Below are 16,236 nucleotides of genomic sequence, written 5' to 3' on the forward strand. Positions count from 1 at the left end.
AATTAACGATTTTTGCGATATTACATTATTTATTTCGGATCTTTCCCACATGAAATTTACGGTGAACATGAAGTGGGGTGATTTTGTACCCCAGCCTGCAGCGTAAGGGATATTGATAATCTCGTTCTTCTGACTTATGTTGTTCGACCGTTTGTTTGCTTGTTTTTGATTCAGTCGCATTTTTTTTTTTTTTTTTCATTTTTCTTCTTCACAGGAAAACGCCACTCGGTCTTGCATGTCCAACGGCAGCTGGTATTGGAACGTCACAACTAACAGCACATGGAGCAACTACTCGCAGTGCTTCAAAACACCATTCGTCAAGGTCGTCATGCAGCTGGAAACCCCGAACGCTTCGCTTGCGGTGAGAATTTCTCCTCACTATATTGAAAATAGTTGTGTAAATTTTTGGGGATATTTTAATTTTCAATCATCAACGTTCGAGTAGAGAAAAGTTAGTAGAGAAAAAAATATCAAGCATGTATTACTAAAACCACTCCTAAAGCATACCCCACAAAATTGATCTTTTCGGATCTCTCGAAAATGACACAAAATTTGTCATTGAAATCAATTGGACGTTATTCCCTATAAATGGACAATAATATGCGCAGTACTTTCGCTCTTAGGGGTTGCATGCTCTGTTTATGAGGGTCAACTTTAGGGGTAGTTTTCACCCTTTAACCTTTAGAGGGCCGGAGTGTCCCAAACAAGAGCCAGCAGGTAACTCTGAAACTCCACCGGACGTGTTGACTATTATACACCCAAATCATACCTCTGAAAAATATCAAATTTCCCGGGAAAAATGCCGGCCCTCTAAAGGTTAAACGCGATTCTTGATTTGATACAATACATCTAAGAATAAAGAAATCTGTGAGGTACACCTTGGATATTATATATAAGGATTTTCCTTGCATTGTAAGACAAGTCGGAGGTTTTTAACACGCTTTCAAATTACGTAATAGCAAACAATTTCAGCCCTTGGAAATCCACGAAGAAAACTCCAATTAACACCAAATCAGCATTAAAATTCGCGAATAATCATAATTGAAGGATCTGGGTAGCGACCCAATTATCCCCGAATGTAAAGGTGCGTTCGAGAAGAGGCGAGCCGCGGCTAAAACTAAACTCAGATTTTCCACATTCCGAGTGCGCGACGAGAGCGGTATAATAGTAGTTTGACAATTAGTTGGCAAATGTAAATTTAGGACGAAGTATACCCCTGGTGGCCTGGTGATTCAGTGGACGAGATAAACATTCTCGTCCGTAGAAAACGAGGCGACATTCGCGTAGGATATTCATTCGTTCATATTCATATTTATACCAAGCGGATAAACAAAATTTTTAATCAAATTTTGTCCAGTAAACTGTAAGAACCAAAGAATTAAAAGCAAGCGGGAAGAGCTCTGAAGTGAATACACACGAGACGTGATGAATTACCCGTCATTTTCGGGGATTACAGGCTGAAATTGTGTAATGTGATACATTTTAACGAATCTTTGGACAACTAGTCAAGCGTAACAGCTCGCTCAACGGGAAAATCACCTCCACAATTGGAGTATAACTTACATAACTGGAGAATTTGGAAACTCGTCTTGAAAGTTATTCAAGCATTGTTCTATAGATCTGTTACAATTTTGCGTTTATTTAACGGAAACGTTTTCTCCGTGAACTGTTAAACGAAAATCAAACCCTCGCCTCATCTTCCAGGCCAATGGGGAGAAATCCCTTTGGAAGCGTGAAAAATAGGTATTTTTCGAGAATTTTTTTAGAGGGGATAAACATTATGTAATAATTTTCAATTTTAACATAATTTTATTGAAGCATTCAAGGTGAGAAACAATTTTTTTTGTTGCGATCATACACAAAATGGCGGCGTTATTAAGGGTCTTGGGACGCCTGTTTTCCGTGACATCGAAAAGTGCTGCAGTTGTCACTCTTTTGCTGTTGATCTGAATAAGATTTAACAAGTGTTATTCGTTTATTGACATATTAAGGGGAAGGATGTACCTAAAAAATGATGACAAAGTGCAAAATTGAAAATTTCGGAGCCCTTTTATTCTAAAGGTCGAATTTTCGACCTTTTTTTCGACATACTTGACCCCTAAAAAGGTATTTATTTACGCGCTACCTTTCGAACCTTAGGTACATCCTTCCGATAATATTACTGAGCGTGATCCCCCAAAATTTCATCGAAATCGGTCGATAACTTTTGGAGCTACAACACGAGCAGTTTTTGAAAATGTTGTTTCGAGATAATCGCGTTTAAAGTTTCAACATGTGAAAACTAGTGATTGTAGTGACTTACCGATTAATCAGCGATGCCAGGCGCATACAGCAGACCTTCTTCTTCCTCGAAAAGCTCATTTTCTTCCGCCAGCTGTTTTTTCCGGGCAGTACGAGCTTCTTTCGTCTCAGAAAGACTCACTCTGTTTTGCCGTACAATTCGCTCCTCATCCGAAGTTTCAGCGAAAATTCTGCAGTTGGTGCCAACAACTATGTCCAACGCATTCATAATCCTCAAGATCGAAGAGAAGCCATTATTGAACATACCAGCAGCGATGTAGGCCGAAATTTCAACAATTTTTAAGCCGCAATGCAAATGTTTTGGAGCCAATCGCCAGATCGTCGAGTTGAAGCTTTCGTTTGCATTTTGGGTATGGCCTCCCAAGCACCTTTTTAGCAAATCATCTCTGGACAGATCTTGATAAATTGGCAGGAGATGCTCTTGGATATTTTCGGGAAGTAACGGTGAAAGATCTTCCAATTTTGGATTTTTACCCAAGGCGATTGCTTTTTGCCATTTACACCAGCTTTCGGGTCCAGTCGGGCAGTATTTGTGATTTGGCTTTTTTTTTGTTGAAAAAATGTGATAGAAACTAGCCATAATCTCTTTTTTCATATTTTCAACACTATTTACATTTCTTTGAATGCTCAAACCATAATATTTCGTTAGTTTTTTGACAACTTTATCCGTTAACTTGCCTCTTCCGGAAAGTTTTTTTTCTTTTCTTACGTTTCGGAGTCTGGTGCCCATTCTCTTCTCTACGTGGCCAATGCATTCACTTTTTACAACAGTCAACTCGTCACCATAAGGACTTAGTTCTAGAATGGCCTTAAAAGTTTTCGAATCGCCATCACCTATATAATTGCCATACTTTACGCCAAATTTCTCTTCAGATCTGGAAAACATTTCTATCATAGAATCAACCTCCATTTTTCCCGCGGAGCCCTCGTGATTCTTCATGCAATTTTCTTCGTGATCTTCGAACCATTCCTCATATTTTTTCGTACGAGTCTTATTTTTCCAGAACGTACAGTCTTGGCAGTAACTGCTTTTGACAACTAAATCGACCACTTTACCAGAGTAGTAGCCGATGAGCGTAGTTACACCATACAGTGACCCACGCTTTTTCCACGTACCGTCACCCGAGACTTTGAGAATTTTTTCTCCTCTTTCATGCTCGATATTTTTTTTCACCTCTTCTTTGACAGCATTCTGCGTTGAAAAATCGAATGAGGACTTGGCAGCTACATAAATATGCTCGATGATTTTGGTGTAGCTGCTTTGATTAAATCCAGTGCACAGGTCCATGAGATTGCAAAAGGTATTGATTCCTCGTCTCGCGACCCCCAAAAATCTCATAACTAGCACAAGCCTTCGATTAATTTCGTAACCAGTGTGAATCAAAGGTCCTGACTTAATTTCTCGATTGCCACACCGACACGTAACGACAATTTTGAAACCGAGACCTCTACGGCCTGACTCATTAAAATGTACTCTTTGCTTGCACACGGAACAAATTAAAATGTCTGATAGAGCCGTAAAAACTGTTAAAAACTCAATAATTCTGTATGCGTGCAAAGGATTCGTACGTACATCGTCTATGCACGCAGACTTGAGTTTTTTAGCACTTGCACTCATTTCGTCACTTGTACTCGGCCCGAAATTCTCCCCGCTCGCATCAGTAAATTGATTTCCTTGAAATCTTCTTTTTTTGCTCACACATTTTCGGGCTATGTTGCCTCGCGTTCCTTTCGGATAGTTTGGCATTTTACTTTGGTAAACACGACCGTTCGTGACAAAATTTCAAACGAAACTGAATCTGTTTTTCGGGCAACGTTTCGTTCCGTATACCTACCGTTTCACGCTATATGGATATATCTATCATGTCCCCTCTATAAAATTTCTCGGAACATCTACCTGGTCAAAAAAAAAAGGTAAATAAGGGAGCATTGTGATGTGAAGGTTGCTCCGCCTCTAACGGTCCGAGCGCCCGATTCGCTACCTGACCGCACGCTGTCGCTCCGCTCTACACTATATGCGATAACTCCGCAAATATTCATTATTTCAGGTTTTCCTTTGGTCAGTATATTCTTTGGGTATTATACTTTCGAAATATGTAAAAAAAAAAAAAAATCGATTTTTTGAAAATTCTAAAGGGATTTCTCCCCTTAATCACCGGGCAATTTACGTATTGAAACTTTAATGAAAGCTCCGGAACTGTTCAAACTGCTGCAAACGAACCGCGATCTGATCCGGTACAGACTATATGGACGTTTTCAGTTCTCACAAAGCCTTTGTGTGTCCAAGTCGCACTTCCGCTGACACCGCAGTGACTGCGTTAAGTGTACTTAAGGTGGTTCTTTAGTCAATCCAAAGTCCTTAGCTGTATATGAGAATTGGACTGATTGGTAATGGAAATAAAGTGAATCCTCTTGTTGGATATCAGACCAGATTACTGGCCGAAAACGCGAAAACGAGCTTTTTGGAAATTGAACTTTTAACATAGCGCATATGGCCGTTTCAAGTTTTTTCAACGGAAATGCTGTCACAATTGTTTCATAAAATCCGTGGACCTTGACAAAAAAGTGAAGAATGGTTGTTGGAATATAGATCTTTCCAACGATACGTTGAAAAGGAGACGTTGCCGATCGTTTCGAAAAGATTTTTAATGATAAACACGACGGTGTATAGGTTGAAAATCTCGCGTCCCGGATCCGATTATATGGCATAATTTGAATATCGTGAATTGTATTTTCACATAACCTGGATTTACGTATTACTAATAATAACAAAATGAAACTGTACATTGAGATGTATGAAAATAATGGAGCTATACACTCCGTATTAATTCTATCTGATGATAACTGTAATTAAATGAAAACCTATCGACATAACTTTATTAATAAAATTATAATAAACTATCATCCAAAATGTTCTTGAAATTCGTGAATTTTATTCTCGTGCATTATTTCAGCAACATCAATGTAAATTATACAATTCTCCAAAAGGATGTTCTACTGACGCCGGAATCACTAAAGAACCACCTCTCTGCTAACCAAAGCAGTACCTTAGCGTCTAAAGAAACACTTGATGATTGGATCAGCCAAATGGAATCACACTGCGACTAGACGTTGAATCGCGCTTTAGTCCCCAATTTCGCGACTTTGATATTCCCAGAGCTACGAAACGTTTCTAAGGTTCCCCAGTTTCTCAATTCGCAATTCGGTCCAAATTCTATTCGCACTGAACCGAACGCCTCTTTCACCGAGGGGCAATCGGACTTCTGCAAGGTGGTTTAAGCTTCTTTAATATTACATATTCAATATCCGCGTATTCCGGCTGAAATTATATTGTGAAGATGCCAGCGAGTAAAATCGAAAAATGAAGTTTGTTTTTCAATTTTTTCCCCTTCGCATTTTTTACTTCACCTTCTAAATCTAATAAATGTCACTGATCGTTTATACCCACGATAATGGTTTATTCTTCATGTTTCATTCGTTTATAAAGAGACCGTCAACTTTATTCCCAAGAAGTGTAATTTCCTTGATGCCTTTCCAGGGCCGGAAATCCGCGACACGTTCCGGTATCTTTTCCACAAAAATTTCTACCCCACTAACTGAGCTGGTATAATGTAATGACAACGATAATCGTGCAGTGAGATCTCAGATAAAAATAACAGTAACGACAAAACCCCTCGCAGTCTGCACCTTCAATTATACTCTTATACCGGGGGAAAGAATAATACGAGCTGGTCCAACGTATAACCAGTGGGTTCATTTTTGCTGCACCAAATTCTCACATTGTTCGCCCATCGCTAATTTCCAAATTCCACAAAAATTTTCTGAATTTCAACTTGTGTTCCATCACTTTTTCCAAGATACATTCACCTCGATGTACAGTTCTTCATACCGGGAAAAACATCGTCCCTGCTAACTTTTTGGGTGTAAGCAATATTGAATGAGGGAGAAGAGATGCGGTCCATCCAGTTTGCATCCGGTGGCTAGTAAAATGGCGGAGGCAATATTCATTTCGGAGAATGGGTGCGATCGGCTTTCGAAATTGGATGGTTTAAACGAAGGGCAAATCGGTCCTTTGGAATTTCAATTACATTGAGGATCAGCGGTGTTTCTAAACCTAATAAACATACTCAATACCAATTAAAAGTTAACATTGGTTCATTTGGTTATCACGGGTCACGGTTACACGTTACTTCGAAGCAAACGGAAAATCACGGCACAAGATATTTTCGTTCGTTCTTTTTCTACCAATTCGTACAACGGTCAAAACAAAATTTTCTAAACGATCGTAAGGAATTTGGAACGTTAAAAACTCGAACTACTTCCCTCGCACATCTCCATAACAAAAATATACTTCTTCGCATCGTCACAATATGTATAATAAAAGTTGACGAGAATTGATGGAAAGAGGAAAATATTTCTGCGTAGTATGGGTACGTGAAAAAAGCACGAATATGAAAACGAAAATAATGAAATATATTTACGTATAAGCATAATCGATTATACACGTACGCACTTTGCATCTCAATTTCAGACCACTGAAATCTGTTACACGCCTCTAGAAATTTTTTCCAGTAACGTGTTACAGAACACACAACCGAAAGAATTCGCTGCCACAAAAATTGGCCAAAGAGAAGAAAAATTCTCACCCCATTAATATCGTAACCGTGTCAAGCTTTGAATGAACGATTCTTGAACGATAAAAGCTGTGGAGCCCATAAATCTTTCCCCCTTTGAAGCGAAACTTGTGTTACACCTCGCTTTCGTCCGACTTTTCAGCACTGAAAACCTTCGTTCACAATTTTTATATTGTTTGGATATTTCAGAAGTACATACCGATCGTCAAGACGATTTCACTGACCGGGTATTCCGTCTCCCTGTCAACCCTGATAGTTGCATTCTGCATACTGGCAGCCATAAAGTAAGTGCATAATCCTTGTTTTACACATACCGAATGATGAATCCCGTTTTTACTGCAGTAATTGATGCTGAAAAGAAGAGAAAAATCGTCGAGGTGATCAGGATCCGAGATAATAGCGAGATTATATTCTAAACTTTGTTTATATGTTGAATAGATCAGTTCTGTTTTTATAAGTGAACACAAATATGTGTTTGCGCTTTAGAGACCGTGAAGTACAACACATAATGTTTATAAAGAGGGAAAGAGCGTTGACAAATGAACCGGTCGTAAAAGTTTCTGCTGTACCTACTTATATGTATAGAAATAAATGTTAGTAAATCGATAAAAAAATATTTCATCGCCGAAATAACAGAGTGGATTATTCCGCAGCGAACCGCGACGAAGATACCGCGATACACTGGAAAAGTACAGAAAAGTCTAACTTCTGAGCATCCGTGAATCTTATATGTATATACGACTATACATCTTGAAACTAGGAAATCTCTTTACCCACGAGTCTCCGCGACCTCGGACTCGAGTTTGTGGAGTTTTCTGACGCTTCGCGGATTCTTTGTTACAGAAAACTAAGATGCCCGAGGAACATGCTGCACATGCACCTCTTCGCCTCGTTCATGATGCGGGCCTTCATCGCCCTCCTCAAGCACTCGATATTCGTCGACGGCCTCGGCTTGTCCTCCGACGTTTTGGTACTAGGCGGAGGCGAAAGTTACTGGCTGTCGGATCCTAACGAGAGCAATTGGCACTGCAAGGCGTTCACCAGTGTCTGGCAGTATTTCATCCTCGCGAACTATTGCTGGATACTGATGGAGGGCCTCTACCTTCACAACTTGATCTTTCTGGCTCTCTTTACTGATTCAAAGTCGAGCATCACGGGCTACGTCGTTCTCGGCTGGGGTGAGTCGTACAAACCTTGAAACTTGGTGGAGTTTCAAACGCTTGAAAGCTTCTCCACCTAATCCATACTCGTCCATCAAACTGGACACGTAATATAGGTGTATGTGTACACTAGGGTGGACCTTAAAAACATCATTTCAAATCGGCGTCACATAATTAGAAAATAATTCCCAAATATTTTTAAATTTTTATATCAATTCCTTTCACCTCGACTCAGTTCCTGCATTGGGAGTAGTAGCACGTAAGTGCATAATCGTCGTGTACGAACTCTAAAATAACCAAATGCATGTCTTATTGTTGGCTGGACGTAAAGTAGGTTCCAGTAGCTGCTCATCAGAATCCACACGATATACCGTGTAACAAAGGCGAGAAAATAAATCAAATTTTTCTGTAGAAATGCTGACGGTGGTTTTATACTATATTCATGGAAAAATTTTATGCTATCTATGTATACGATACGCGTGAGTGTGTTCGCAATGTTATTATACGCGTGAAACCCGTTGTAATAAATTGGCTTATCTACATAATATAGCGCAATTAAATTTCTCTACCGCACACATTAGATTTTCTCTACCTCTTATTGATTCGGTATTCATAAATCTGGGGTTCTTACGGTTACCGATCGACAACCTCAGCTTAAAATGTCATAATTCGAAATAGCAGTTCCAATATGGCGGTTGAAACTACAAGAAATTACTTTATTCGAATAAAGGTAATTGGTACCCAGAGGGTTTGAAAATGCTGGCTACGCGCCTGAACTCAAAATTCTAACGTACATCTTCTGAACAGCAGATCTGAATGGTCAGCCATTTTGAATTATTTAATTTCCACATCATTTTCGCAATCAGTGACCTAATCAGAAACGATCGAGCACCAACTGTTTTGTCTGACTTAAATGATTTTTTACATTTCCGGCGGCCATTTTGAATTTTCAAATTTCGAATCCATAAAAAAGTATAGGTATGCCTGAAATATGGGTGCGTGAGCCAATTTTGTCGCATCGTTATTGCTTCGTCGATGTATACGAAACGGATAAATCTCATTACTCATGCACGAGACCACGAACTGGCACCCTGCAGTATATCACTCATGCTCACTTTTTACGCATTTTATCCGAGACATATATCACGTTCACCGTCTAAACTATACTTCATACCTTGGTGCCAATCTTCCTAGGTTTACCGGCCATATTCGTCCTTCCTTGGGTTGCGGTTAGAGCGGCTTTAGAGGACACGTATTGTTGGACAACGCACAAGAACTCCCTGCTGTTTCTAATCATTCGCGTGCCCACGATGCTCTCAATTTTGGTGAGTCTACGATGTCGCTCTAACGAATTTATAAACTATTCGAAAACTTCTACTGCGGACGAAAGGACGCCCTCTACCTAAAATTTGAAATAATTCCCCGTTAACGCTTTAGATAAACTTCGTGCTGTTTATCAACATAGTCCGGGTGCTGATGTTAAAGCTGAAATCTACCGTATCCGAGGAGACTCAGAGATACAAGTGAGCGAATCTTTTATTTCTAATTAACTTACAATTAATAATTAAGCTCTCTACCAGCCGGCTGCATCTAACGTACTAATTCTAACGCAAACGCTTCTCGATTTTGAATAACAGAAGATGGGCTAGGAGTACCTTGGTCCTTGTTCCGCTGTTCGGTATCCACTACACCATATTTTCTGGAATGCAATATGGCCTGGTTAAAAACGAAACGGTTGAACTGGTGTGGCTCTTGGGAGATCAACTTTTCGCGTCCTTTCAGGTACGTATGCATAGGTATAATTAAACGATACATCCGCATGACAAACGGCGATCGCCGGAAGTAATCGGAACAACCGGCATGAGAACGGCGGCCATATTGGAATCAAACCCGAGCAATTTGAAATAAAATAACGATAAGATCGCTGCTCAACTGTCAAGTACAATCATATCATCTCCGATCGACTCCCAAGAATTGAATTAAAAATACGTAACAACTTTTCATAAGTTTCATTGCCAAATCAGCCATACGTTTTTCGTTTCAGGGATTTTTCGTCGCGGTACTTTACTGCTTTTTGAATGGCGAAGTACGCGCCGAAGTTTCGCGGGCATGGCGAACAAGAAATTGCCATCGATTTCGACGCGGCCGTTGGGGTCCGAGGGCTTCGACTCACTCTTGCAGCACATGTAGCTGCAACGCGATTAAGCTTAACAAGAAACCTGAGGATACGACGTGGTGGAACAAACCGTGGACATGCTGGTGCCGTAGGGTGAATGTCAACCGATCGACGCACAGCATGGCGAGTACGCAAGGTGTCCGTTCGTCCCTCTATATTGCTCTACTAATCCCACCCTGTACACTGCACTGACCAATAAGCACGCCAATAACACAGGTCTGCGTTTCTTTTTTTTTTTCCTTATAGTCTTTTACTGAAGTGTTAATATTCGTGAAAGTAGTCCCAAATGTCATACAAAAACGACATTCATATGATATACACCACGTCACATTCGGCAGATTTATTAATAAAACTACCAAAGTTTTGATTACACTGGTCAACAGTGGTTTTGTTGCTCTTGACATTTGAATAGCCTTACCATTAGTAAGATTTGATATCAGTGACCCTAGGAGCAAGCATAGTTTTTCGAAATTGGCTCTAGTTATTTATTTTATCAACATTTTCACATATGACTTCAAAAAGCAAAATTTAAATAAAAAATTCTATTTTTTTTTCAATATCTGAAGATTGTCAAGAAAATATTACGCAGCTCACCGAAACAAAATTTTTTTTTTTTACCCTGATGTTTTCCATAAATTTTAGTGTTTGAGAACGTAGAATTTAGGACTAATATCAGGATTATATTAGAAACCAATTTCTTAGACAACACTTTCTAACTAGGATCTTTTACGCAGCCTAACAATTTACCAACAACAGTTTTGAACTAATTCTAGACATTTTTTTCTGTGCTTGTAAGCATGACATTCTCAAAATCTACATCTTCATATCAATGAAGTAAACATGAATTTACTAGACTACTCCTTTGAAACTGATAAAAATATTGATTTTAATAGGGTTAATCTGAGAAGAGTATCTCTCCGTGTATATATATATGAACAGCAAAAAATCATGATGTGATACGCAAAAACGGAGTTGATATTCTGAATCAGCTGACCAAAATCTATAAATTTATATATCATGTACAATTCAGAAAACTTTTTTATCGCAGACCTGTGTTATTATTTAAATTAATTCCTCATCAAAGAGTTTCCATGTATAATAGCAATGCTGCAAGGATGTCGCATGTGATTATCTTATCGTCATACTCGACGATTAGTTTTTCAAATGGTTGAAAAGTATTGATTTTTTTTTTTGGTAGATTTTTAAAAATTATTATCTAGCGACAAGTACCTAAGAGCACAATTACGATAGCATATACTTCACATAAAAACGAAATGAATACTAATCGTTTCTCACAATTTTATACTTTACACGTTTTTCATAATATCTGTTCACATAATATCTCCATAAACGTGAAAGTTGATCGGTATAAATTTCAAATTCTACGAAATCTTCTGAAAATCTCCATCTAGACGCATTCAAGAATTCCCGTAGTTACGTATAATTTTTACATTAAATTTCCCACAATAATTGTCAAATTATTGACATTTGTGTATTTTAAAAAAAAAATTTCTTTATTATATAATTAGATATAGAGACGCAAGGAGAGAGTTTGGCTAGTAGTCGTGGTTACCTCGAAGTTGCTGGTACAGGTGCTGTAAATCGCATACAAGTGAACCATGTGTCTCCGATGTGTAGCAAATACACGGGGCAATCGCTCTTGTCATTTTGCTCCAACGTGAGTACCATTCTTTTACACTTCTCAAAATGTCTGTAGTTAATTTTTCAAATCATCAAGGATTACAAAACTGCATCGAAGTGCTGATACTATAGAATGCAATTTCGTTCAGGAAGTAATCGTGGACTCTTCATTTTTCAACAGCTATCTGACATGTCTGGATGCGGTACGGCACCTCAAATAGAAAAATGCGATAAAATACGAGACCAACATCGATGGAGCGATTCGGAATGCTGTCATCTCGCTTACGAATTGCACAGCTTACAAAATCACTCGCATCCTTAGTTTTAATTTAAGTATACTGTAACTACATGTAAATCTTAAGTGAGAAATTGCAGCAACGCTGATATATTCAATACCAAAAATATCTCGTTGGCTGGTTAATCATTTACAACATATCCATACACACCAACGATGTAAGTAAACCTGTATGTGTATCGCCCGTGCGTTGTGTTCCTCTACTGAAAATGTGATTTATATGTTAAATTGTAAAACGTTTCGAGAGAATTCAGCACGTTTCGATATTACAAGATAAATCACTATAGGTATAGTTGACTTGTATAATTTTTTATCTAATATGTCCGATGATTCGTGCTTTTGTAATTTATTATATATTTTTATCGAATTTGCAAGATAAATCATCTAATAAATTACACACTGAATTCTTTCAAAACATTTTATGATTTGACACATAAATATTTTCAGTAGGAATACATGTACCAGAAATGATGTATTTAGTATTGTGATGAAAGAAAAAGAAAAAGTCAAAACCAAAAACAACATTTTTACTCGATTTGCAGTATCTTACCTCGTGAATGTTCAGCGCACCGTGACTCCAGTGAACAGTTTTATTTACCTAAGATATTAAGCAGAAATTGCTGTTGGTTTCTCACCAGATATCTGCACCGCATGTATTTCGGTTATTTGTTTCCTATTCTCAATAAGAAATAACGAAATAATGAATAAGAGTAATAATGAATTAATAATAACCTAATATAGGATAATAACAGTGTGTCATAAAATTACTCCAGGCAGTCAAATATTAATTTGTGAATATGTATTCGTAAAAGCGTGTCATGGATTAGATTTTAAATACAGGTTTAAAGGTATACATTATAATATACATATAGTACTAATATATTTTGCGATTTATAATTATTAAAAAAAAAAACACACACAGCCACATATACACCGCATACGAACGTACCTTTGAAGATTCTTCTGATTGTTAACTGAGTAAGTTATTTTAAGTTTTATATGTATAATTAGAGGGCAGTATTTTGATATTGACTGAATAGTTACAAATAGTTAATATGGATTGACATAATCGAGTGTGTGATATATGCGCTGAAAAATTTTACTGAGGTAATTAGGAATGAAAAGCGCTCGGTTTATAATATAAAGGGCACCTACCTTACGATACTTGTCATAATTTTAAGAAAAAGCACATACGCGTTCCCTACATACTGTACAAGCATATGGTATTCCAATTATCTTCCATTCCCAAAAGGGGGACGTGCAGTGTAAAATTGTTTAAAATCATAAAATAGACTATCTATACAAACGTTACAGAATATTCATTTAAAAAGGTTAGTCAGAAATGATAATACTGCAACAATACTAATGTATAAAAATTATTATATTGTAATACAAAGATAGGAAATATTGATGTGAAGAAAAATTATTGGAATGTTGTATACCTCAACCGCTCTCTATGTCTTAATAAACGTTACTTATACGAACCGCATGTGCAACATGTCTGAATCGTATCAATCAACTTTTTACATGAATCACTTATCAATAGATGATTAATTCACATTATTAATAACTCTAGCGGATGGTTATCATTAAAGTAAATCAAAATCGGAAAGGATTTTTTCATTGTTGTGCGTAGATAGATCATCTTTTCGAAACGTAAGTTCGTATCTCAATTTATTTTATTGCATTACTTTGACTAGGAAGTAACATAAGCTTCAAAGCTCTACTAAATTTTGTTACATAAGTGAGTCACTGTTTATTAATTTACCATGTCGATTTATCTTGATCTTGAACTTTGATAAGTATTCTAGATATCGTGAAAGACATGATAATATAATTTTATATTCGTCTAATCCTATAACTTGTCTTGCAAGAAATTTTGTAAGCTAATTAGGCTACAAGTTGCGGGAAAATTCGAAAGACTGCTGAAAAATCCGTTTCATTGTGTTGATGTAGCAAAAAATTACCCTCGTAATTATACAAACTACTTTATTACAACATTTGGAACGATTTATAAAATGACAGAAGGTATTTACAGAGCGATGATATGGTTCAGGCCGAAACAATAGCAGGTTTTGATGGTAATAGCGATGAAAACCAACCAGGATTATTTAAAGCCTTTTGTTTTTCTGTGTGGAACAAGATACTCGCCGCTATTTGTTCAACGTTTGCAGTTTGACCGTAGTAATCAATAAATGCTCCATCTGGACCGACTAGGTACATAATAATGGTGTGGTCAACCTGTAACATACAAGTAACTGTAAAGTCACAATTTATACTAAATTCATCGCAAATATTTATGTACACGAGTGTTCCATAATTATTTATGATTTGCAGATGAACAGATATCACTCAGTGTGCAATTTCAGTGACTAATGATTGCCAAGACAACGATATAAATGCGTGATTTGTGCGGTTCTTAAAAAATAACACCTTTTTAGAGCAAATCACACATTTCCATCGTAAATAATGACGTCGTGTTAGGAAAGCCTAAAACTTATTCCATCATATTTTCAGCTACTAACAATATAATCGTTGTCTTCGTCTTTTGGTCCACTGCTGAAGTAGACTCTGTATGCCTTGCAGGCCTGTGCAACCTGTTCCTTTGTTCCGGTAAGCCCAATGAATTTGTCCGAAAATTCTTTTACGTATTTACCAACTACTGTCGGCGTATCTCTGTCTGGATCGACGGAGATGAAGATTGGTTTTACAATTAGTTCATGTTTGTTCTCTGAAAAACGAAAGTTTGTTATTTACTATTTGATGTTAGAAAACAACAGAAAAATGATTTTGAATATCCTTTGATTATTTCAGTCAGTTCTAAAGGCAAACATCGAAAAGTAGAATCAATTTACCAAGTTCATCAATGACGGCAGCCATTTTTTCCAACTCATCTGGACAAATGTCTGGACAGTGCGTAAACCCGAAATAAATCATGGTCCAGTGTCCTAAAAAGTCGTCAGACTTTACTGTCTTTCCTTCAGAATTCACCAGCTCGAAACTACCACCAAGCGAAGCCTTTCCAAGTGCACGCTTTCGCTCTTGGTCAATCCGCAGGTTTTTCACATGTTTCAGGTACGCCACATATGTCAGCAAACCAGCGCCAATCCCGCAAGTTATTCCAAAACTCTTCCAATTAATTGGCCCTTTGTTTTTCCAAAAAGGCAACCTCTTCGGTAACTCTAATTTATCATACTTGACACTGGATGTGTGTATAGATTTTTCCTTATGTAAAATAAATTTACACATGTAAAAACTGTTCATTTTATGGTTGCTATTACAGAGTTACATTTGTAAGACGGCACAAGAAGTGTGATGCATGATTTTATTTCTATGTTAAACAGATTTAAAAATTGGTTGACTGACTTTTGGAGAGATACCTCGCACTGAAATGAAGATAAGTATTTGAGCCGATTGTTATCCTTTGTGACATAACACAAAAATCATCATACGTGAAATAAAGAGATCTGGTTTACCATGAAACTAAAATGAATCCAAAACACTTGAAGCCAATGTAAAAGTATAGAGTTAGAAATAAAAAAGATATTCTCAGCAGTCTAAGAGATCGGTTTCTCACATCAAAAACCTATCGTCTCACCAATTCCCTGTAATTTCGTTGGAGTGTCGTCCACCTACGGATCAGTAACTTCGACATCCCACAGGTCGGTTTTACGTGATTGCAGAATATGTAGTAATAGCACAAACCTGTAAAGTAACTATTATGACCAAGGTTATGGTTATGTACTGACTTTTCAGGTTATGTCTTCGTTAAATGAGATTTTAAACTACTGAATGTATTCATTCGCCGCAATCTAGTCCAGCAAATTCGGAACCAATTACCATAAACACCCGGAATATGTCTGTTAATTAAAACTTCAGTGATATTGTCGGAAAATAACTAATCTGTAAGCACTTTGCTTCTGCAATAGCAGACTACGTCCAGTACGACCCGCTCCGCCGAACACCGCAAGATGGCAACACCATTTAGCAATGCGGTGATTCCGGTGATACTATTAAAAAAAATTAGTT

General features: G+C 37.6%; 2 protein-coding genes across 6 annotated transcripts in view; one reads left to right on the forward strand and one right to left on the reverse strand.

Annotated features, from left to right (window-relative positions):
* LOC124217657 (secretin receptor) overlaps positions 1 to 13,691 on the forward strand; it is a 48,415-nt gene extending 34,724 nt beyond the window's left edge. For both annotated transcript variants that reach the window (XM_046623568.2, XM_046623567.1), the window contains 9 exons: positions 215 to 361; positions 7,125 to 7,219; positions 7,779 to 8,113; positions 9,290 to 9,420; positions 9,533 to 9,618; positions 9,733 to 9,877; positions 10,140 to 10,407; positions 11,801 to 11,949; positions 12,094 to 13,691. In XM_046623568.2, the coding sequence (XP_046479524.1) occupies positions 215 to 361; positions 7,125 to 7,219; positions 7,779 to 8,113; positions 9,290 to 9,420; positions 9,533 to 9,618; positions 9,733 to 9,877; positions 10,140 to 10,407; positions 11,801 to 11,949; positions 12,094 to 12,234 (1,497 nt within the window). In that variant the 3' untranslated portion in view covers positions 12,235 to 13,691. The remainder of the gene's footprint in view (positions 1 to 214; positions 362 to 7,124; positions 7,220 to 7,778; positions 8,114 to 9,289; positions 9,421 to 9,532; positions 9,619 to 9,732; positions 9,878 to 10,139; positions 10,408 to 11,800; positions 11,950 to 12,093) is intronic.
* A 490-nt stretch (positions 13,692 to 14,181) lies between these two features.
* Positions 14,182 to 16,205, reverse strand: Scox (Synthesis of cytochrome c oxidase). 4 transcript variants are annotated; one of them, XM_046623621.2, is made up of 5 exons: positions 16,048 to 16,205; positions 15,806 to 15,923; positions 15,063 to 15,432; positions 14,733 to 14,938; positions 14,182 to 14,448 (listed from the first exon to the last, which is right to left on the reverse strand). In XM_046623621.2, the coding sequence occupies exons 2-5, from the start codon at positions 15,860 to 15,862 to the stop codon at positions 14,260 to 14,262; spliced, it is 822 nt and encodes a 273-aa protein (XP_046479577.1). In that variant the 5' UTR covers positions 15,863 to 15,923; positions 16,048 to 16,205; the 3' UTR covers positions 14,182 to 14,259. The 4 variants fall into 4 exon arrangements, with proteins under 4 accessions (XP_046479577.1, XP_046479575.1, XP_046479576.1 ...); XM_046623619.2 differs by having other exon boundaries at positions 15,806 to 15,912; positions 16,014 to 16,192; XM_046623620.2 differs by having other exon boundaries at positions 15,806 to 15,912; positions 16,048 to 16,187.
* Between the last annotated feature and the right edge of the window lie 31 nt (positions 16,206 to 16,236).

The sequence above is a fragment of the Neodiprion pinetum genome, chromosome 4 (genome assembly GCF_021155775.2).
Source record: "Neodiprion pinetum isolate iyNeoPine1 chromosome 4, iyNeoPine1.2, whole genome shotgun sequence".
Classification (NCBI taxonomy): Eukaryota; Metazoa; Arthropoda; class Insecta; order Hymenoptera; family Diprionidae; genus Neodiprion; species Neodiprion pinetum.

Coding starts and splice junctions, on each gene's coding strand:
- Scox (XM_046623619.2), bottom strand. CDS start 16,050: ATGGTAATTGGTTCCGAATTTGCTGGACTAGATTGCG. Junction 15,913..16,013: donor ATTTGCTGGACTAGATTGCG/GCGAATGAATAC, acceptor GTTACTTTACAG/GTTTGTGCTATTACTACATA. Junction 14,449..14,732: donor ACGAAGACAACGATTATATT/GTTAGTAGCTGA, acceptor TGTATGTTACAG/GTTGACCACACCATTATTAT.